The 16,845-nt window shown below is 46.5% G+C and overlaps 1 protein-coding gene across 5 annotated transcripts in view; it reads left to right on the top strand.

The window, feature by feature from the left end:
- Positions 1 to 16,845, top strand: part of MDGA1 (MAM domain containing glycosylphosphatidylinositol anchor 1) — a 154,783-nt gene that overhangs the window by 55,033 nt on the left and 82,905 nt on the right. For all 5 annotated transcript variants that reach the window (XM_065680015.1, XM_065680014.1, XM_065680013.1 and 2 more), the window contains exons 4-8: positions 1,049 to 1,223; positions 5,371 to 5,567; positions 7,930 to 8,062; positions 13,167 to 13,436; positions 13,838 to 14,167. In XM_065680015.1, the coding sequence (XP_065536087.1) occupies positions 1,049 to 1,223; positions 5,371 to 5,567; positions 7,930 to 8,062; positions 13,167 to 13,436; positions 13,838 to 14,167 (1,105 nt within the window). The remainder of the gene's footprint in view (positions 1 to 1,048; positions 1,224 to 5,370; positions 5,568 to 7,929; positions 8,063 to 13,166; positions 13,437 to 13,837; positions 14,168 to 16,845) is intronic.

Below are 16,845 nucleotides of genomic sequence, written 5' to 3'. Positions count from 1 at the left end.
TTCTGATCCATTTGTCTGTGGTCCATGTTGAATGAAAGTCTCCTTTCTATTTGCTGATCTTGCCAGATATCAGTCCCAAAGTCTGGATGGGCACCAGTGTGGGAGACCACCAGTCACCAGCCTTTAGGAAGGAGGTTGCAGATACAGAAAACCAGCGGTCTGAGAAAAGCTATCTCTCTCTTTCATTGTCTTCTCTCTCTTTCATTGTCTGGACTGCAGAAAACAAGGGGGAGGCTTATACTGCCACTGTTAGGGCTGTACCTCATTGCAGACATAAGAATAACCATTCAATTTTTAGGAGTTCTGTCCTTTTACCACCATTCACCATGAATTATTATGCAGATCAGTTACCCTTGCAAGCCAAGATCTTAAGACATGTAACATAAGGACAAAAAATGCAAGATAGCTTGGAATCTGAAGGGATTTTTTCTTTTCATTTTCTATATCTTTAAAATCAAGGTAAAAGCTTGTGCACTGCAAAAAGATGGCTTATAAAAATAACACACACAGGGGTTCCCTGTGGGAAAGGGGCAAGAGCCAGATAGCAGCTGCATTTTCTCACTCTTTCTTGGAAAAGCATAAAGCAGAAATAGCCTTTCTGTCCAGAGAAAGGTGAGCGTTTACTGCAATAAAAGCTCTGTAGCTGTGAGCTCATGTTTGCTTTAGCTTTGTGGCCTACCAGCCGCATGGGGTCCCAAGGCTTAAAGCTCAGAATCCTGTGTTGTGCAGATAGTGGTGTAAAATTAAACAAGCCGCTGGGTTTACAGGACCAGGGCAAAAGTGGTAAATATGCAGTGTGTGTTTGAGTGAACCGAGGGGTTACCCTGGACTCTCAAATGTGGGGATTAGTGATGCATGAGAGTCAGCAGCTGGTCTACCAAGACATACCGAGATCAGTAGCTGAACTTTGGTAAGGTCTGGTGGTGCTGTAGGGCCAGTTTTTGAGAATGGCTAGGGAGGAGGTGAAGAGGAGTAAAGGCAGTGCTGCTGTCACTTGGGATCTCTAGTTTGTGTCACTGTTTGCATTCCTCTCATTCTTCTCATGCAGGTGAGATGGACCAAAACTGCCGGCAGCGCGTCGGACAAATTCCAAGAGACGTCAGTGCTTAACGAGACCCTTCGGATTGAGAAGATCCAAAGGCTGCAGGGGGGCCGCTATTACTGTAAAGCAGAAAATGGGGTTGGGGTCCCTGCCATCAAGTCCATTCGAGTAGATGTGCAGTGTAAGTCGTTTAGTGGCAACCCAGACCTTCCCACAGTTCTACTGCATGTCTCTGCCTTGCTGCGGGGCCAGCAAGGAGCTGCATTGCCCTAGGACTACATGCGCCTGGTTCAGGAGCAAAGGGAATGGTGCAGTGCACCCCAGGGTCCATGTTCCCTAGAAGATTAGATCCATCCACAAAACAGATAGCTCTTCCTGTCCATGTGAGTCATTCCTACCCAGGAGCCACAATGTCAGTAACAGCCAGTGGTCTCTGGAGCTTGTCTGGGATGTAGCATTGTAGGTGCTTTCTGCTTTCTTTGACTTTGTTTTTAAGCTGGCAATGCTTGAAGCAAAACAATGCTTCTTGAAATTGGTAATGCCTCAGATACCTGGGACATTCCTGAAACCAGTGCCCTGCTCCCAGAATTGCTACTTCTGTAGCATTGGTGGAAACAGTAGAAGACTCTTGGACTCACCTGAGGAGGCTGAGCTGTGAAGGGATGAATGTGAAGGAATCTGTGAGGGCCCCTTTGCTTCAGTGACTCAACATTTCTTGGGCTGGTTGCAGTGGCCATTCTTCTTGTGTCCTGGAGTTAGTAGTTCTCCATCTTGGGACCCATGTTTGAAAGTTTCTCATGCTGGCTTATTTTTGGGCTGTTGTGACCAAAAGGAAGGGAAATTAACCTTATCCATAATCCCAATATGGGAGGAATCCAAGATTTAAGGTCTAGGCAACTTTAAAAGAGATTTACTCTCTGTGGAAAATTACCAATGAGTTTATTGTCCTTGGCTATCAACTATTCCAATTTTCTCAAACCCAAGTAACACCAAATCCCTCTTCTCACTCACATCTTCTGAGAAGGCCTAGCCAGCAAGAGGTTGATGCTAAAAAGATGTGAGGTGTGATAGAGCAGCTGGAACTCTCCCTGAACCCATCACCACCCATTCCCACACTCCTTCTAGCTAGACTTGAACACACTTAGGCTTTTGGCAAGTTCATGATCTGCAGCTGTATTCTGTTGCTTGGAGCAGCTCCCCTCTCAGTTCTCTCCTTGCCCTGCCCTTTATTGGAGTAGCATAGTATGAGCACCATCCTACAGACTGGAAAGATTAATTGCTTCAGCAGCAGCCTCTTTGGATGGGATGAGCATTTCTTCACTATCATTGCATAGCTTTGGAGTTCTGACACCCACCTAGACTTGCTTGGAGTCTCTGCCTATTTCCTCTTCTGCGTGTGGTGGAAGCGTATGGTAACTGTCCATTGCAAAGGGGACTTGTCTTTCTCAAGCCTCACTATGACACCTTGCCAGGTCCTGCGTCTCTAGGAACAGGACTGTGGTATGAATCTCTTTATGCCCTGAGGGTACTCCCTTTACTTCTGGGGTGCAGGCTGGAGCTAGAGTAATGTAGTGTCCCATGGTCCCTCATGCAGCTCTGACCTGTAGAACTATGGGGCTAATGGGATAGCCAAGGGCTTTCTCATACTAACATCTACTCTGCAGATGGACTTGGTAACGCACCTCTGTTCTGCTTACTCTGGGTTTTGTGGAGGAGAGACTATTTTCTGCTAGCATTAGCAGTATGTACAAGGGAACACACAGGAAAAGCCACACTTTTTGTTGAACACTCACCCAGTCAACCTTCAGCTGAATGAATCAGAATCTGAAAACAAAACCCTTCTTTCCCTACGTCCCAATTTGTAGTTAGAGGTAAGTAATCACCCTCATGTGAACCTTGATGTCCTTGACAGCTAGTGCTAGTCCTCGCTCATACTTTTAGTATTAGACAAGCAAGGTTGTGCAGAGAACACCATTGGTGCCAAGAGGGTATTAAACTGGAAACACTAACCTGTGTAACAAGTTATTCCTTTGCCCCAAGTGGGCACCAAATGAGGCTTTAAAGTACTGGTTTGATACTGGCAGAGGGGCAGCTGCTGTTTGGATTACTTCCATGTGGGAGAGAGAGGAAGTAAAGAAAAAGAAAGAATGGATGTTTACAAGCTTATATTGCACATGAAATATCCCATATGACCATCTCCATGAGCAGCCATGGGCCAAATTTATCTTGTGTGCAGCTCACTGACATCAGTGCCGTTACTTGTACATCAAGGACATACATATCTTTGTAGGTTTTATTTTAGCTTTTCTCAGGAGGGCTAGACATGGAGCTGACTGCTATGAAAAAGCCTGAAAGATTCAAGGGAAGAAAGGTTTAGCAACCAAAAGGAAGATGGTGTTTTCTGTGTGGGGAGTAGCTGGGAACCAGGAGACCTGAACGGTGAGTATCTTCTTTGATCAGTAAGGGAAGTGTTTTACCATGCATCCTGATGAGAAATGGAGCTTCAGAAGGATGGTAGCTACTGAGTTACTCTTGTGAAGTGTGAACAAATAAAGGAGCGTTAAGGACAAACAAGGAGGAGAGGCTATGCTCATGGTCCTGGTCCAAAAGAATTAGGTATAAAATTCAGTCACCCTAGGCACGTGAAAAGAGCACTGCATGGAGAGGAGCTGCGGCATTTTTTTTCTACCTATGTATGTTTTTCTTCAGCCTTGGGTTCTGTTTTGTTCTGGGGCTTTGGGGGTTTTTTGGTGCCTTGTCCTTGTTCTGCTAATGGCTCTACTCGTATCTCTGAGCTATGATGTGGTCAAGCAGGTCCAATTACAATTGCTGTCTACCAAGCACAGAGCTCATTAAAATATGCAAATCCACAAGTTGATGCCTGTGATTCAGAAGACAACATATGCCATTTGGATAACAAGTTAGAAGAAACTCAGCCCTGCTTCCCTCTTCCTTTCTGGGAGCCAGATCTCCAAACTTACATATCTCTGAAATAAAATATAGAGAAAATTAGGTGGCATAGGAGAGCAGCAGGTGATGAGCACACGTCCTCGTCCTCTCTGCTAACATGTAGAGGATACTGGGTGCATGTGCCTCAGTTTCCTCATAGTTGAAGATGGTGTCATAAGGCTCCTGAAAGTGTAGAATTGTTTCAGCTGAGCTCAACAGATGGCTTTTAAGACATGTTTAAGGGCACAGGGACAGATTTTAGTTTAGGGGGCCAGTTGGTCCCATCTTGTTAAATGGGATCTTTACACCTAACCCCAGTCTCTGGGAGGAGAAAGAACTGAGGTTTTCCCTATGCTTCCTTGATGTTCAGACACTGATGTCTGGTGCAAAACCCAAGAAAATGATCCATTTTTAGCAGGAGGGGACCTTGGGGAGCAGTGTGTTCTGAGTGGATGGAGGGAGTATGCTCCCTACAGGGCTATTGTTTGTGTCTTTGCAAGTTAAGCGACTGATGGCCATTGATTTGTGATGGCTACATGTCCAGTGCAGATATAGTGAGGGAATTAGAAGGAGCATTTTCTGTAAACGGAGAAAGCAAAATAATCTGATGGGTTTAGGGGTGGGTGATAGATAGGGATGCGGTGAATAGAAGTTACTGAAGAGGGAAAGTCAGTACAGATCCTGAAAAGAAGCAAATGCACAGATGATATTTTAATAGGAAGAGAGAGAAATTGTGCATACCTGTCACAGTGTTTTACATCTCATGTTCCCATGGCTCCCCACAAGACTTGCTCCTGACTAGGAGACAACTCTCCACCTCAGCTCCTTGATCTTGTCCTAATTTTTACTTTCACCCCTTGAACTGAAGGTTTGTCCTGTCATTTGTGTGGGCATCTCACAGCCATGGGCTTAGCTTCATGATTTCAGTGGGAATTTGGGAAGTGGAAAGTGGGAGCAGAAGAAATTATGATGGAGCAGTTTCCTGGGAACCTTCTGACCTCTCACTGAAGTAGAGAGAAGTGATTTTGAGTGTGGGGTGCCACTGGGGAAGGTGAGGCAGCCCGCTGCCCTAGAAGCATGTGGAAGGTAGGTAATTTGCTTAAGGACTACATGGGGATCTGCATACCAGAGGGTGCTTTCTATTCTCTGGAGGTTGTGTGGTGAGAGGGAGAATTCTGTCTTCTCCTGTGTGTTCCCTTTAGATTTTGTTTGTGTTCCCTGCCCTCAGATAAGCTCTTAATTCGGTAGTTGTCATCAGCCAAACGTGCGGGAGCTTCCCCTCCCCTCTGCAGTGCCTAGAGCATCGTCTGCTCTGCAGGCTGTTTGTGCAGACCAAGCTTCACTAACAGCTGCTGCGGCCCTCCTTACCTTCCTTCCAGATCTAGATGAACCTGTTCTCACCATTCACCAGACCATCAGTGATGTTCGTGGCAGCTTCTACCAGGAGAAGACTGTCTTCCTCCGCTGCACTGTCAACTCCAACCCACCAGCTCGTTTCATCTGGAAACGGGGAGCTGAGACGCTTTCCCACAGTCAGGACAATGGTGTGGACATCTATGAACCCCTCTACACACAGGTGAAAAAAAACAAACTTCCACCAGCTTGTGTTGAGTGTCTTGGTAACCCAGTGCACTGCAGCAGAGGGTGTTCCCTGTGTGGACTACAATGTTGGGCAGAGGGTGGGGGTTGCTGCAAGGAGCACTGTCTCCAAAAAGCTGGTAGAGCCTACTTCTGTCTGTGGGTGCCCAGGGTACAAGAGGAATAGAGCAGCAGAAGGGCGTCTGACAGCCTTAAAGCCCTTTCTGGCTCTGTCCCTGAGCTCAGGCCACAGCTACCCTAATGAGGTGACGTAGTCATTGGATGGCAGAGACTAAAATCCAAGCGAACAATTCCAAGATCAGGTCTCCTCTGTCTCCCATTACTATTTTCTTTAATTAATTGAGTGCCCGAGCTTCATACATCAGGGGAAGTGCTTCCTCTTCAGCAGTGCGACAAATGGCAGGCATTGATTGCCATGGGATCCGTGAAACAAATGATGAAGAGCTTTTCCTTATGCCCACAAGTAACAGGGAGTAAATGGGCAGCCAAATGGAAACACTCAGAGGGGAGAGGAGAGAGGAGAGAGCTGCAGGTTGGTGACAGATCTGCAACTAAAATGCTGTAGGTCAGTGCCGCTGTTTGGCCCCAGAGAGAGCTTTATCTAGTCCAGGGTTACACGGCATCCAACTAGGACATGCCTGGCCTTAGAGGAGGCCACAGTGGGGTCTTCCAGCTTTCACTAACTCAGCGTAATTAACAGGAGACATTGCTTAGTGAGAGGATGTCTTAGGACTTGAGGTATTTTATTCAGCTAAATAAAGCATCTGGCAGGAATTCACCATGTTGTAATATTAATGTGTAAATGACCCAACATCCCGCAGCTCCTGTCAGGACCCATCCTAACATGATGAGTCGTTTCCAGCTCTGAGAGAGAGTGTTAGGACTGCTGTGCTCACACAGGCATGCCCTATGGTCCTCTCCTTAGCACCAGCATAAGTCTCTAAGTTTGGGTTGGTAAGAGTTGACGTTAACAGAAACACACCTTTGCAACACTGTTGGGAGGGGAAAATGTTGCTGGAGCTCAAATGCACTGTTTAACAAACCACACTTTGCCAGGGGTTGTGTATTGTGTTAGGGATGAAGTGGTATCAGTGTCAGGTTTGGGTAGGCTTTTACATTAAAAAGGAGGTGAAGGCTTTACTGTTTAATCTTTCTAAAACTTACCTACACTAAAGATTTATGCACATTTACCCAACAATTACTAGTCAATAAACAGGGCCCTGTAAGTGAGTAGTTGGTATACACATTGTAAATGCCATCATTTGTGTGGCATAGCAACAAATCTCAGGGGACAGGACTCCCATAGGGTTATTGGTCTCCTAGGTATCTTTCTCATTTACTCAGTTCGCATCATTGTTCTCTACATATTAGCATGCCTGAGCTCATTGTCCAGTCCCTTGAGGTTGTCCTCAAGAGGATTTGTTGTGCTGAGACCTTCACACATTTGCAGGCAATTATGGAATGATTTCTCCAGAAGAGATTCAGACAAACACAAGGAGAACAACAGCGACAAGCTGTCATGGGAAGACATATGAGTTGCAGGGCGTGCAAACCACAGGATGAATCTTAGAGCTTTCCAGATTTCATAAATAAAAATCTACAGAACACATCTACTGTTAATTTAACAACTTAATTCTGTTTCTGTAACAAGCCAGTAACTAATAGAGCTCCAGGTAGTGATTTTGTTTGTTTGTTTGTTTGTTATCTTGGTATGAGAAACGGCTGCCATAATCCATGTAGTTACTCTGAATTTACACCAGCATAAATGAGATTAGAATCTGGAGAAGAGAGATCAGAAAGTTTTGGGGAGTTCTCTGAGTAGTTCTCTGATTTATCTTTTTCCCCTTGTACTGCAATTTTTCACAGCGCAACTGTTAAACTTGCCATATTTAGGCCAGCATTAATGCCTGAATCCACTCTGATTTACTTTGGGCTTGCAATGTTGAGACCCCAATAATATCCCTTGGGTTCCTGTTGACATCGTGGTGTGAGATCTCGAGGTCTATTCAGGGATGTTTGAGGTTTTTCAAATTCTGAAAGATGATTCTGACTGCATTTGTCAAGAAGTTATGCCTAGACCTGTTCAGCAGTGCTTTCAGGTTAAATGTCAGTCAGTTGCTAGCACTTTTGAGAAATCCTGGAGGTGGAGTTACCACCACAAATATTTGGTGTCTCCTTTCTGTATAGCTAGGGGAGCTTGAAGTCTGCACAATTCCCTGAGGTTTTGATGGGTGCTGCTGACAGTCTGTAAACTTTGGAATAGGTTACGGACTTGCAGTGATGAGCTGTGCTTTGCACACCTGTGTCTTTTCCCCTCCACTTTTTTCCCCAACTCCCAGGGTGAAACCAAAGTCCTGAAGCTGAAGAACCTGCGGCCCCAGGATTATGCCAGCTACACATGCCAGGTGTCCGTCCGCAATGTCTGCAGCATCCCTGACAAATCCATCACCTTCCAGCTCACAAACACCACAGGTAAGAGGGGACGTAGGGGTGTCTGCATCCCTCCAGTCCCCGGGCTGCTCAACAGCCATTAACCCTCCAGGAGAGTAACACAGCACCCTGTCCAGGACCTGCAGCACCCCACATTCATATGCATGGCTGCTAGGATTAAAAATCCTTCACGTAGAAGTCTTATGGCCAGGGATGCTCTAATTTCTTGAAGATATGCATATACCCAGCGCCTTGGCCAGGTCTCCCATGAGATCATTAAAGCAGACTACATGTAGGTGTTGAGCCACTATGTAGTTTTTAATCCAGACTCTGGTTTATTTATTTATAATTCTGAGTGACTTTAAAAATAGATTTGATTCAGTCCAGAGTGGGGCAGATGCTGCAGGAGTTCTTACAAATAATTCATTCATGTGTGACGCTGGCCTGGTTTGCCAGCCTGCACTCTCAGCATCTCCCAGCTAACAGGCTCCATTGGTGCCGATGTCTGTGGAAAGCAAATATCTCCGGTGCCTTCGCAATAGATAAATTTTACACCAATACATACCCATATTGGCAGTGCTTGAGTGTGCCTCCAGTTGCAAACAGAATTACTTTGGTGCCTCTTGCTGACCTGCAATAACTGACTGATAACCAAGTATAGCGTACCAAATATTTGCAAGGACCTGATTGCAACCTGTCCGTTGAAAACAAACCACAACAAAAGTGCACCCACAAAGCCTCCACGTGTTGGATACTTGCAAGCAATAAGTAAATGTTTGGAAATTACTTCCAGCCCTGGGGTGTTCCATGATCAGAAGGAAAAGCATTGTAGTTATTTGAATTATTCACCTCTCTAATGTAACACAAAGTAGTTTGCATCCCTTGTTTCATCTTTGTGCAGTGGTAGCAGAACTTTTTTGATGTTGCCAACTGTTGACAAGATATTGTTGATACTGTAAATTACATTTATTCATCTGACTTGGCTCCAAGGTGCATTATTTCATGTAGAAAGAAGCAAAAAAAAAAAGAGCTTAAAAAAGTGAAAAAAAATACTCTTTACATACTAAGATCTCTGAACATGTCTCAAGCAACTCACACCACTGCCTGAATTTCTCTCAGAATGAGACTGTAGCAGATGCTGTAATATTCCCTTTAAAAACTTATCTTGTGCTAATGATGAAGCTCTTCTTCCCTGTTGTGCCCTTACCTTTGAAGACTTAGAAAATCAAATTTCTCTTCATGTCCACTCCCCCCTGCCAGTCCAAGCACAGGAAATCTACCCTTCATTTCAGTCCAGCCCCTTAGCATATGGGAAAAATGTATTTTCAGATTGTAGCCAGGTCAGGAGACAGCAATATAGCTGAACTTACACCAGTTTTTAAAGTTCTTAACTAATCTCTGAACTTGGATCACATAGCTCATAAATCTATTTCTTTTTTCTTGTTGTTTAGTTATATATGCATTTTTATACATAGTTACAGTGGAGCCTGACACTACAAGCTCAAAGGGGCCATGGCAAATGTGTTCCTAGCAAATTGTATTAAAAGCTGGCTGTGAAAATGAAGCTGGCATTGTGGTGTGAGCAAGGTTTGTGTTCAGTAACAGAAGTATATTTAACATGAAATATTATCTGACTTACTTGCCCTGTAGGTAGTATTGTGCACAGATGAGAAAATATTTAAAGAAAAATCTTTAATTCTCTCCTTTTATGCATGGTTCTTTTCTTTCCCTCTTGCACTTGTGCTTTAGCAATCTCTGTAGCCTTGGCTGTGCCCAGAATTCTGAGCAGCTTTGCTCAGGATGCCTTCACCTTTGCAGCTGAGGAGGGCCCAAAATGCACAGAGGTGCATGGAAATCAATCTCTTAAATATTTATAGACCCAAGTACTACAGACCTTGAGGGTCAGGTCATGTTAGGCCAAGGGAATCCTCTCTTCCAAGTTCATTTGCTGTTCCTCAGCTGGCTTGCTTCATCAACTCTGGCAATGGCCTTTGGGCAGATCATAGTTTCCCACAAGGGATATGCTTTTCCCAAGCTCTTGTGTCAGTGAAGCTTGGGAGAAGCAGCAGGGACTGGGTTCTTGGTCTGCAGCCTTAATGGGAAGGTGGTTTTACCTGCTCCTTCTCTGTCCTGTGGATGCTGTGTGGCTCTAGAGCAGCAGGTTGTGTCCGCAGAGCCCCAGGACCAGCTCAGCCCTGGGCTGTCGTCACCTGCTCCAGCGCGGTCAGGCTGATGTTCTCCCTTTCCTTAATTTCTGCAAAATTAAGCAGCCCAGCTGGTTAATTCTCCCTAAGCTTTACTGCAGCAAATTGGACTTCAAAGGGAATTGAAAGCGACTCTTTGTTTTTAATGGTCCCCTTGCTGCTCAGCATACTCCGCCAGCAGGTTTTCTGAGCCAAGAACAAAAGGAATTGCCACAGGTTACAAATAAATGAGATTCATCTCCTGCATAACAATGTCTGCAGACTGCTAACCTCTGTTTGCTGGCAGGAGTGAGAGTGGAAGCCCACGAAGCCTGCCTAGCTGTGGCTCCATTCTGGGGCACTTCATGGGAGCTTGCTGCTTGGAGCTGTGTGGGTGGCAGCATTGCAGTTTCCCTGCCTCCCTCTTGCATGCACATACAACCTGCCCTAAGGCACTGCTTGCACCAGAATGTCACTTATTTTCCAAGTTGCCTTGCCCAGAGCTAGGGAAGATGAATGTCGATCAGATGTGCACATCAAATATGGCAAGAGCCCTAAATCTTAACCAGCACCGGCAGGACCTCTGATTTGTTCTCTCAAACTCTGGACATAGGTTGGTCTCAGCCTCTCTCTGGCTCTGACAGGGATGGATGGAGATTCCCAGGCAAGATGCTGCATCTGTCAGTTTGGTTGTGCACTGTGAACCTGCCTAATGTCAGAGGGCAGGAATGGCTATTTGGTGTCAGCTACAAACCGCTGACAGCCTGCTGGTGACAGAAATGCATCCTGCCTGACCACTGTGAGTTGGGCTGTTGCATTCCTGGACTTCATACCATCTCGTGAAACTACCTGGAGCTTGGAGAAGATGTACAAATCCTTTCTTTGCCAATTAGCATGTATTAACCCTTGCATACTGTTTCCAAGACTCCAGCAAAGAGACCTGTCAAAGGCTTTGGGTGCAGGCTGTGGCCTCCTGAAATTCAAAGACACTGGCCTTTCAGGTGGCAGAGGAGCCAACTTTTTCCTTAGGCACAGCTGACCACCTCTGGCATAAACAGCACATGCTGTGGCCATGGAGAGGACGTTTGATTCAGTGCACCAAAGCAATGTCCCAGTGTGGCAGTGGTTGCACTGCTAAATTATGGTGCTGGTTCTGGGATGAGAGCATTGCTCCTTGCCTTGTTTGTATGGGCCGTAATTCACAGATCCAACACAAATCCAGCACAGCTCATTAACGCAGGGTCCAGGGAGAGAAGAGGCAGAAATAATGATGCCGTTAAATCAGGCTTCATGAATATGGAACAATGTCTTATTTTGCATTATTACGGCTGTTACTTAAAACATACTCCCTGCCTTTATGCTGGGAATTGCTACTTTCTCAGTTCTGTCTGGATGGAGCCAGTGACGGTGCTGAGAAGGATTTTAAAAGGCTTTTCATGGAAAGTTTTTTGGACCAGTTCCTAGAGGGAGGTGTAGTGAGAAGGATGCAGAAATAAAATAAACTAAAACCAGTTACTAGGGTATCCAAATGAGAGGTTGTCTGGACGTTCTCTAGACTAGTCTCAGTTCAGTTGTGCATGCAAGACAATCCCTGTGACCTGGTCTGTAGTCCCCAGTCTGTAGAAAAGTGTATTTGACACTTATGGAGGTGAAGGAGGTTAAGAGTGGATGCAGAGCTGCAGTTTATGGTCTGTTATGGTACAGACAGGTCCTGGTCTTGTTTCTGCTCAGAGCTGAAAGGGCCAGGTGCCTGGCAAAGGCTTTGCCTCTCAAAGATGTCTAGTTGGGTGTAAGAGATGGAGAGGCGTATCATGGGATGGCTGAGGTAATTTTTAATGGTAGACCTTCCCTAAAACTCCTTCTTGGGACAGCAACACTTTACAGGAGGAGTGCCTTAATCCCAACTGTCCTCTAACACAACCATCTGTTGGGTTTAAGCGAGCTGCTCTGAGACAGACCTTTCTCTTTCAGCCTTCTATAGGGTTGAGCTCTGGTGGTCAGCCAGAAGGAGCAGGCTGTGACTGAGCATGCACTTGGTGCTCTGCCTGACCTTCCCTTGGGATTGTGAGAACCATCCAGCAAACGCTGACATCCCAGTGAGCTTCCCAGCGTGCTTTGGATTGGGTCCTAAGAGGTGAACTCAATCCGTGGCTGCAGCTTCCCATGTCTTGTGACAATGAATCCCTTGTTCTCCTGTCCCCCTTTTTTCTTGCTTTTTTTTCTCTTTCTCAGGGCTCAGTCCGTTGTGCTGTTTCTGTTCAAGGCACAATCAGACTAACTGTGATTCATACAATAGTGTTGCAGCAAGGGATAGACAGGTACTCTAGTAGGAGCTACCAGCTGAGCCTTTTTGCCAGTGCTGTTTCTGCAGGGCCTGCCTAGAGTCAGGGGAGTTAAATACAGTCAGAGCAGAAGTCATAGTGACATCTGCAGAGTAGTGGGCTGGGTGCAGTGAAGGTAAGTAATGCAGAGCCACAGTGGCTTTCCATTGCCCTTCTGCCTTGCTGCAGTTGTTCCATCAGGAGTCAGAAAGCCTCTAGCCTTGGGTTTTCCGCTGCCAAATTTTGTCTGGTTGCCACTTCTACCTGTGCAAAGGGGCTCATCAGGCTTTTTTCTGACCGGAGTCCTAAGCCATAGTCCTAATCCATAAACAGCTAGTTTATGCCCCAGTTCTAAGCACTAGTAGTGGAGTGATTTAGGTATCACCTCCATTCTGGGGCAGTGTCAGGTCCTGTCTACACTGTTTCCTAACCATAACAGAGTGCTCTGACTCAAAGGCATTGTAATGATCATGCTTCAGGTTCACAAACACCTTCTATTTGCAATCAATGCATGGATCCTTCCAGCTCTCCCTACTCAAACCAGCCATTTTCAAGAATAAATCCTAGAAAATATGAAGCTGCGTACAGCAATTGGATGGGTCTTTTTTAAGCTCAGAAGTGTGCCTCTTTGTACTTTTCCAGCCCCACCTGCTCTGAAGCTGTCTGTCAATGAGACACTGGTGGTCAACCCTGGTGACAACATCACTATGCAGTGCTCCCTGACGGGTGGTGACCCACAGCCAGAAGTGGTTTGGTCTCACTCTCCTGGTCCAGTGCCTCCCAATAGCCTTGTGCAAGGAGGCAATCTCACCATCTGGAGGATCCGTGTGGAGGACTCGGGCTACTACAATTGCACAGCCATCAACAACGTGGGGAACCCAGCAAAGAAGACGGTGAATCTGCTGGTGCGGTGTAAGTGGCTCTTTGTCTCAGAGCATGGGGTTTTCAGGCTAGAGGGTCTAGATTTACATTTTTCCTGGCTGTTTTTGTACAGCTGAGGGTGAATGTGGAACTTAGCAGCAGTTAGTATTCTGGAGAAGTGCTTGAGCAAGCTTCTCTGCTCCCAGACCAAAAGCTGTGCCAGCACTGCTTACAGCCTCATCCCAGGCTGTAGCACTATCCTGGACTGGAGAATGGTCCTAGACTGCCAGATGGGTGGCCTGGGTGATATTCTGTAGGAATGTAACTGGGAGAGGTCTTCAGACAGATTTGACATGGAGGCATTGCCTTCCTGAGCAGCAAAAAGCTGTTGTCCTGTCCCATGCAAGACTTTTTGCTGTCCCTAACCATTTTTGCACTTGTGTTCATCACAGCCATGAAGAATGCCACATTTCAAATCACCCCTGATGTGATCAAAGAGAGTGAGACCATCCAGTTAGGGCAGGACTTGAAGCTCTCGTGCCATGTAGATGCTGTCCCCCAGGAGAAAGTTGTCTATTCTTGGTACAAGAATGGGAAACCAGCCAGGTTCTCAGACCGGTTGCTCATCACGCGGAACGACCCCGAGCTCCCACCTGTGACCTGCAGCTTGGAGATTATTGACCTGAGATTCAGTGACTACGGCACTTACATGTGTGTGGCTACCTTCCAGGGAGCACCCATTCCTGACCTCAGTGTGGAGGTGAACATCTCCTCAGAGACAGGTGAGCCTCTGTGCCAGCAGGGGACCTCAGAGGAGTGGTTGGCATTACGAACTGCCACCACCCCAATGCCTCTGGCTTTCTTGAAGGACATGTCTTGAATCCCAGTCTCTTCATCCTCAGGCAAGCATTTAGCTGAGCCTGGCGGTGCGTTGCCCACCAAGCAGATATTTCTTCTATGTTTTCTCCCTATGAAAAGTTCAATCAAACCTGCAAGACAGGTTTATAATGTGGTTGTTCAAAGAAGCCTCCAAATTGTGATGGAAGAAAAAGCAGATGGCATTTCACCAAATTTCAAATGTCCCTTTGCTTAGAAGGGAGTAAAGAGAAAGAAAGCTGCTCTTTCTTCTCTTTGGCACTGCTTATGAGGAATGTCCCTTTTTTCAGAGCTGTGGACAGGAGATTGGTATCATCTGTCATAACAAATTCTCTGGAAAGCTTTCGTGTTTACTGGATTGCAATTACAATCTGTCTTGGGCACTCTCTGTAGGAGTCCAAGTGTTACAAATGTGCTTCCCCTCCCTGTTTAAAATCAGGGTCAAAACTTCACCCCATGGCTTGGTGAGGACAGGACTAATCTTTAACTGTGCTGGTCAGTCATCTCAGGGATTGACATACAGAATCTCAGGGCTGCCTTTTTGTTTCTGGGCAAGTAGTGAATCCAGCTCTGCTCTCCGTTACATCCATATCATCTTGCTGCCTTCCCAAGACCTAGAGGGTACAGCACAAAGCAGTATTGGGCCAGTAATCTGGTGAGGACTCCTGAGGGGAGCCAGCTGCCCACAGATTCTGTCCTGAAACTTCAGTGGAAGTTTCTTGTCCATCCGTGGTTGTGCTGGATCCTTGGACTGGCTGGTCTCAGTCTTGATTTCAGACATTGCTCACTTCAACTCCCTCACCCATGCAGAAAGTGCTGCAACTGCTTTTGATGCTTTGGGAAGCCTCTGTCCCACAGAAATGCTGGGACCAGCCTGCTCCCAACAGGACTGCGCTTAGTGTTCATTAGCATCTGAGAGAACAAGCCCTGACTATGCCATGGACCCACTAAACACCAAAGGGTGCTGCTTCCCTTCATGAAAGGTAGAGCCCTCTCCATGCCAGCAGACACCAACCCTGTTGTACCAGTAGGGAACAAAAACAGGAGAACCCGCAGTTCCTGGAACCCTCAGTTCCCCTGGGACATACCCCCAGTCCTAGTCAAAGCTGGCGTTCCCAGCCTTGTGAGCAGTCTTTTTTTGCCCAAGATCACTAGATGGCAGAGTGCAGTTGTGTTTAAGCCTGCAAGGGTAGGAGGCTGCAGAGGGCTGTCAGACCTTGGATGATCCCACCAAAAGGCTGGACAGTGTCTGTTGGTGCAGGTGTTGGTCCAAGCACCAGCTGGTTGCTGCCTTAAAGACAGTGGCAGGTTGCCTGTCTGTTGTAGGCTGAGCACTACATGCTCTTATGGATGCTGCTGATGAGGGAGGGCAAGCTGGGGGGTATTGAAGCCTCTCTTTGGCAGCCTGGTCCAGTAGAACCACTTTGTGACGCAGGGAGTGAAAAACCGCCATCCCTACCAGAGCGGCCTTCTGTGCATCAGCCAAGAGATCCCCACAAGCAGCCACCTCCAACATGTGGCTCCTACAAAAAAACCCAGTGGGTTTTCCCCCAGCCACAGGGTCGGAGCAGGAAGGTGGCAGCAGTGGCTCCATCTTTCCCCACTGGACAAAGCCTGAGCTCGCCAAGGTGGCTGCCTCCACTGAGCGGCTCCAAGGAGATAGCTTTAATTAAAAAACATCTTCAAATGCAATTTACAGCTTTTCCCTGTGGAGAAAATTGCCTCTCGCCAGGTGAGCAGCTGCTGGCAATGTCGGGCACTGAGAGTGCTCTCGTACCTTCACTCTGTGCGGGATAGGGTGTGATGAGGTTCCCCAGCCCACGAGAGACCTGTGAATTGAAAATGTGGCCTCCCTCTTGCATAGGGAGACCGGGCTGGAGCCATACTAAATCTGCTTATAAAGCAGCTGTGGGATGTAATGTGCACAATTACTGTAGCACACTCTCCTTTGCTGGAGTGGAATTGAGCTAACATTGGTCAGACTGGCTTGTTACAGCCTCTGTAGTTCTAAATTTTTATTTAAATGGAAACGAAATACATGGCATTTGCAGTTACAGAAGTGTCAATCCAAGTGTTGCCTCTGTCAGCAGAAAAGGCTCAAAAAGGAGCTTTCAGAAATTGATCATGGCCATATTTACCCCAGCTGAACTGTTAACTCTGAAGCCTCATACAAATAAAATGGCAATATTACATAGGTTTTAGTATGAACATTCCCTTCCTGGGTTCTTGGTGGTGTGAGCGTGTGAACAGCAAACCTCTCCCCACCAGTACCTTTCAGCTGGAGTCATTGGTTTTTTTTCAAGCTTTGTTGTCAGTTGATAGCTGGATGTTTCCTGAGTGTTACTGTGCCTCCAGCTCTAGCCCTGGCTCGACAGCAGTTCTGCTGGGTGAGCTCTTTCCAGTCTGGGAGGGATTACAGAAGTGATCTTTGCTGAGACCCACTCTCACTCACTTGAGCCAGAGATAACCAGTGTGCTCAGAATCTCAGTGTAAAGTAAGCAGACACTTAACCGAGCTGGCTCCTTGCTGTAGTTCAGGAGCAAACAGGGATCCTGGATGTCTGGTAAGGCTGGAGATGTGATCA

Source organism: Lathamus discolor, chromosome 5 (genome assembly GCF_037157495.1).
Source record: "Lathamus discolor isolate bLatDis1 chromosome 5, bLatDis1.hap1, whole genome shotgun sequence".
Classification (NCBI taxonomy): Eukaryota; Metazoa; Chordata; class Aves; order Psittaciformes; family Psittacidae; genus Lathamus; species Lathamus discolor.
The sequence above is the reverse complement of the archived record's forward strand: the minus strand, read 5'-3'. Positions and strand labels throughout refer to the sequence as shown.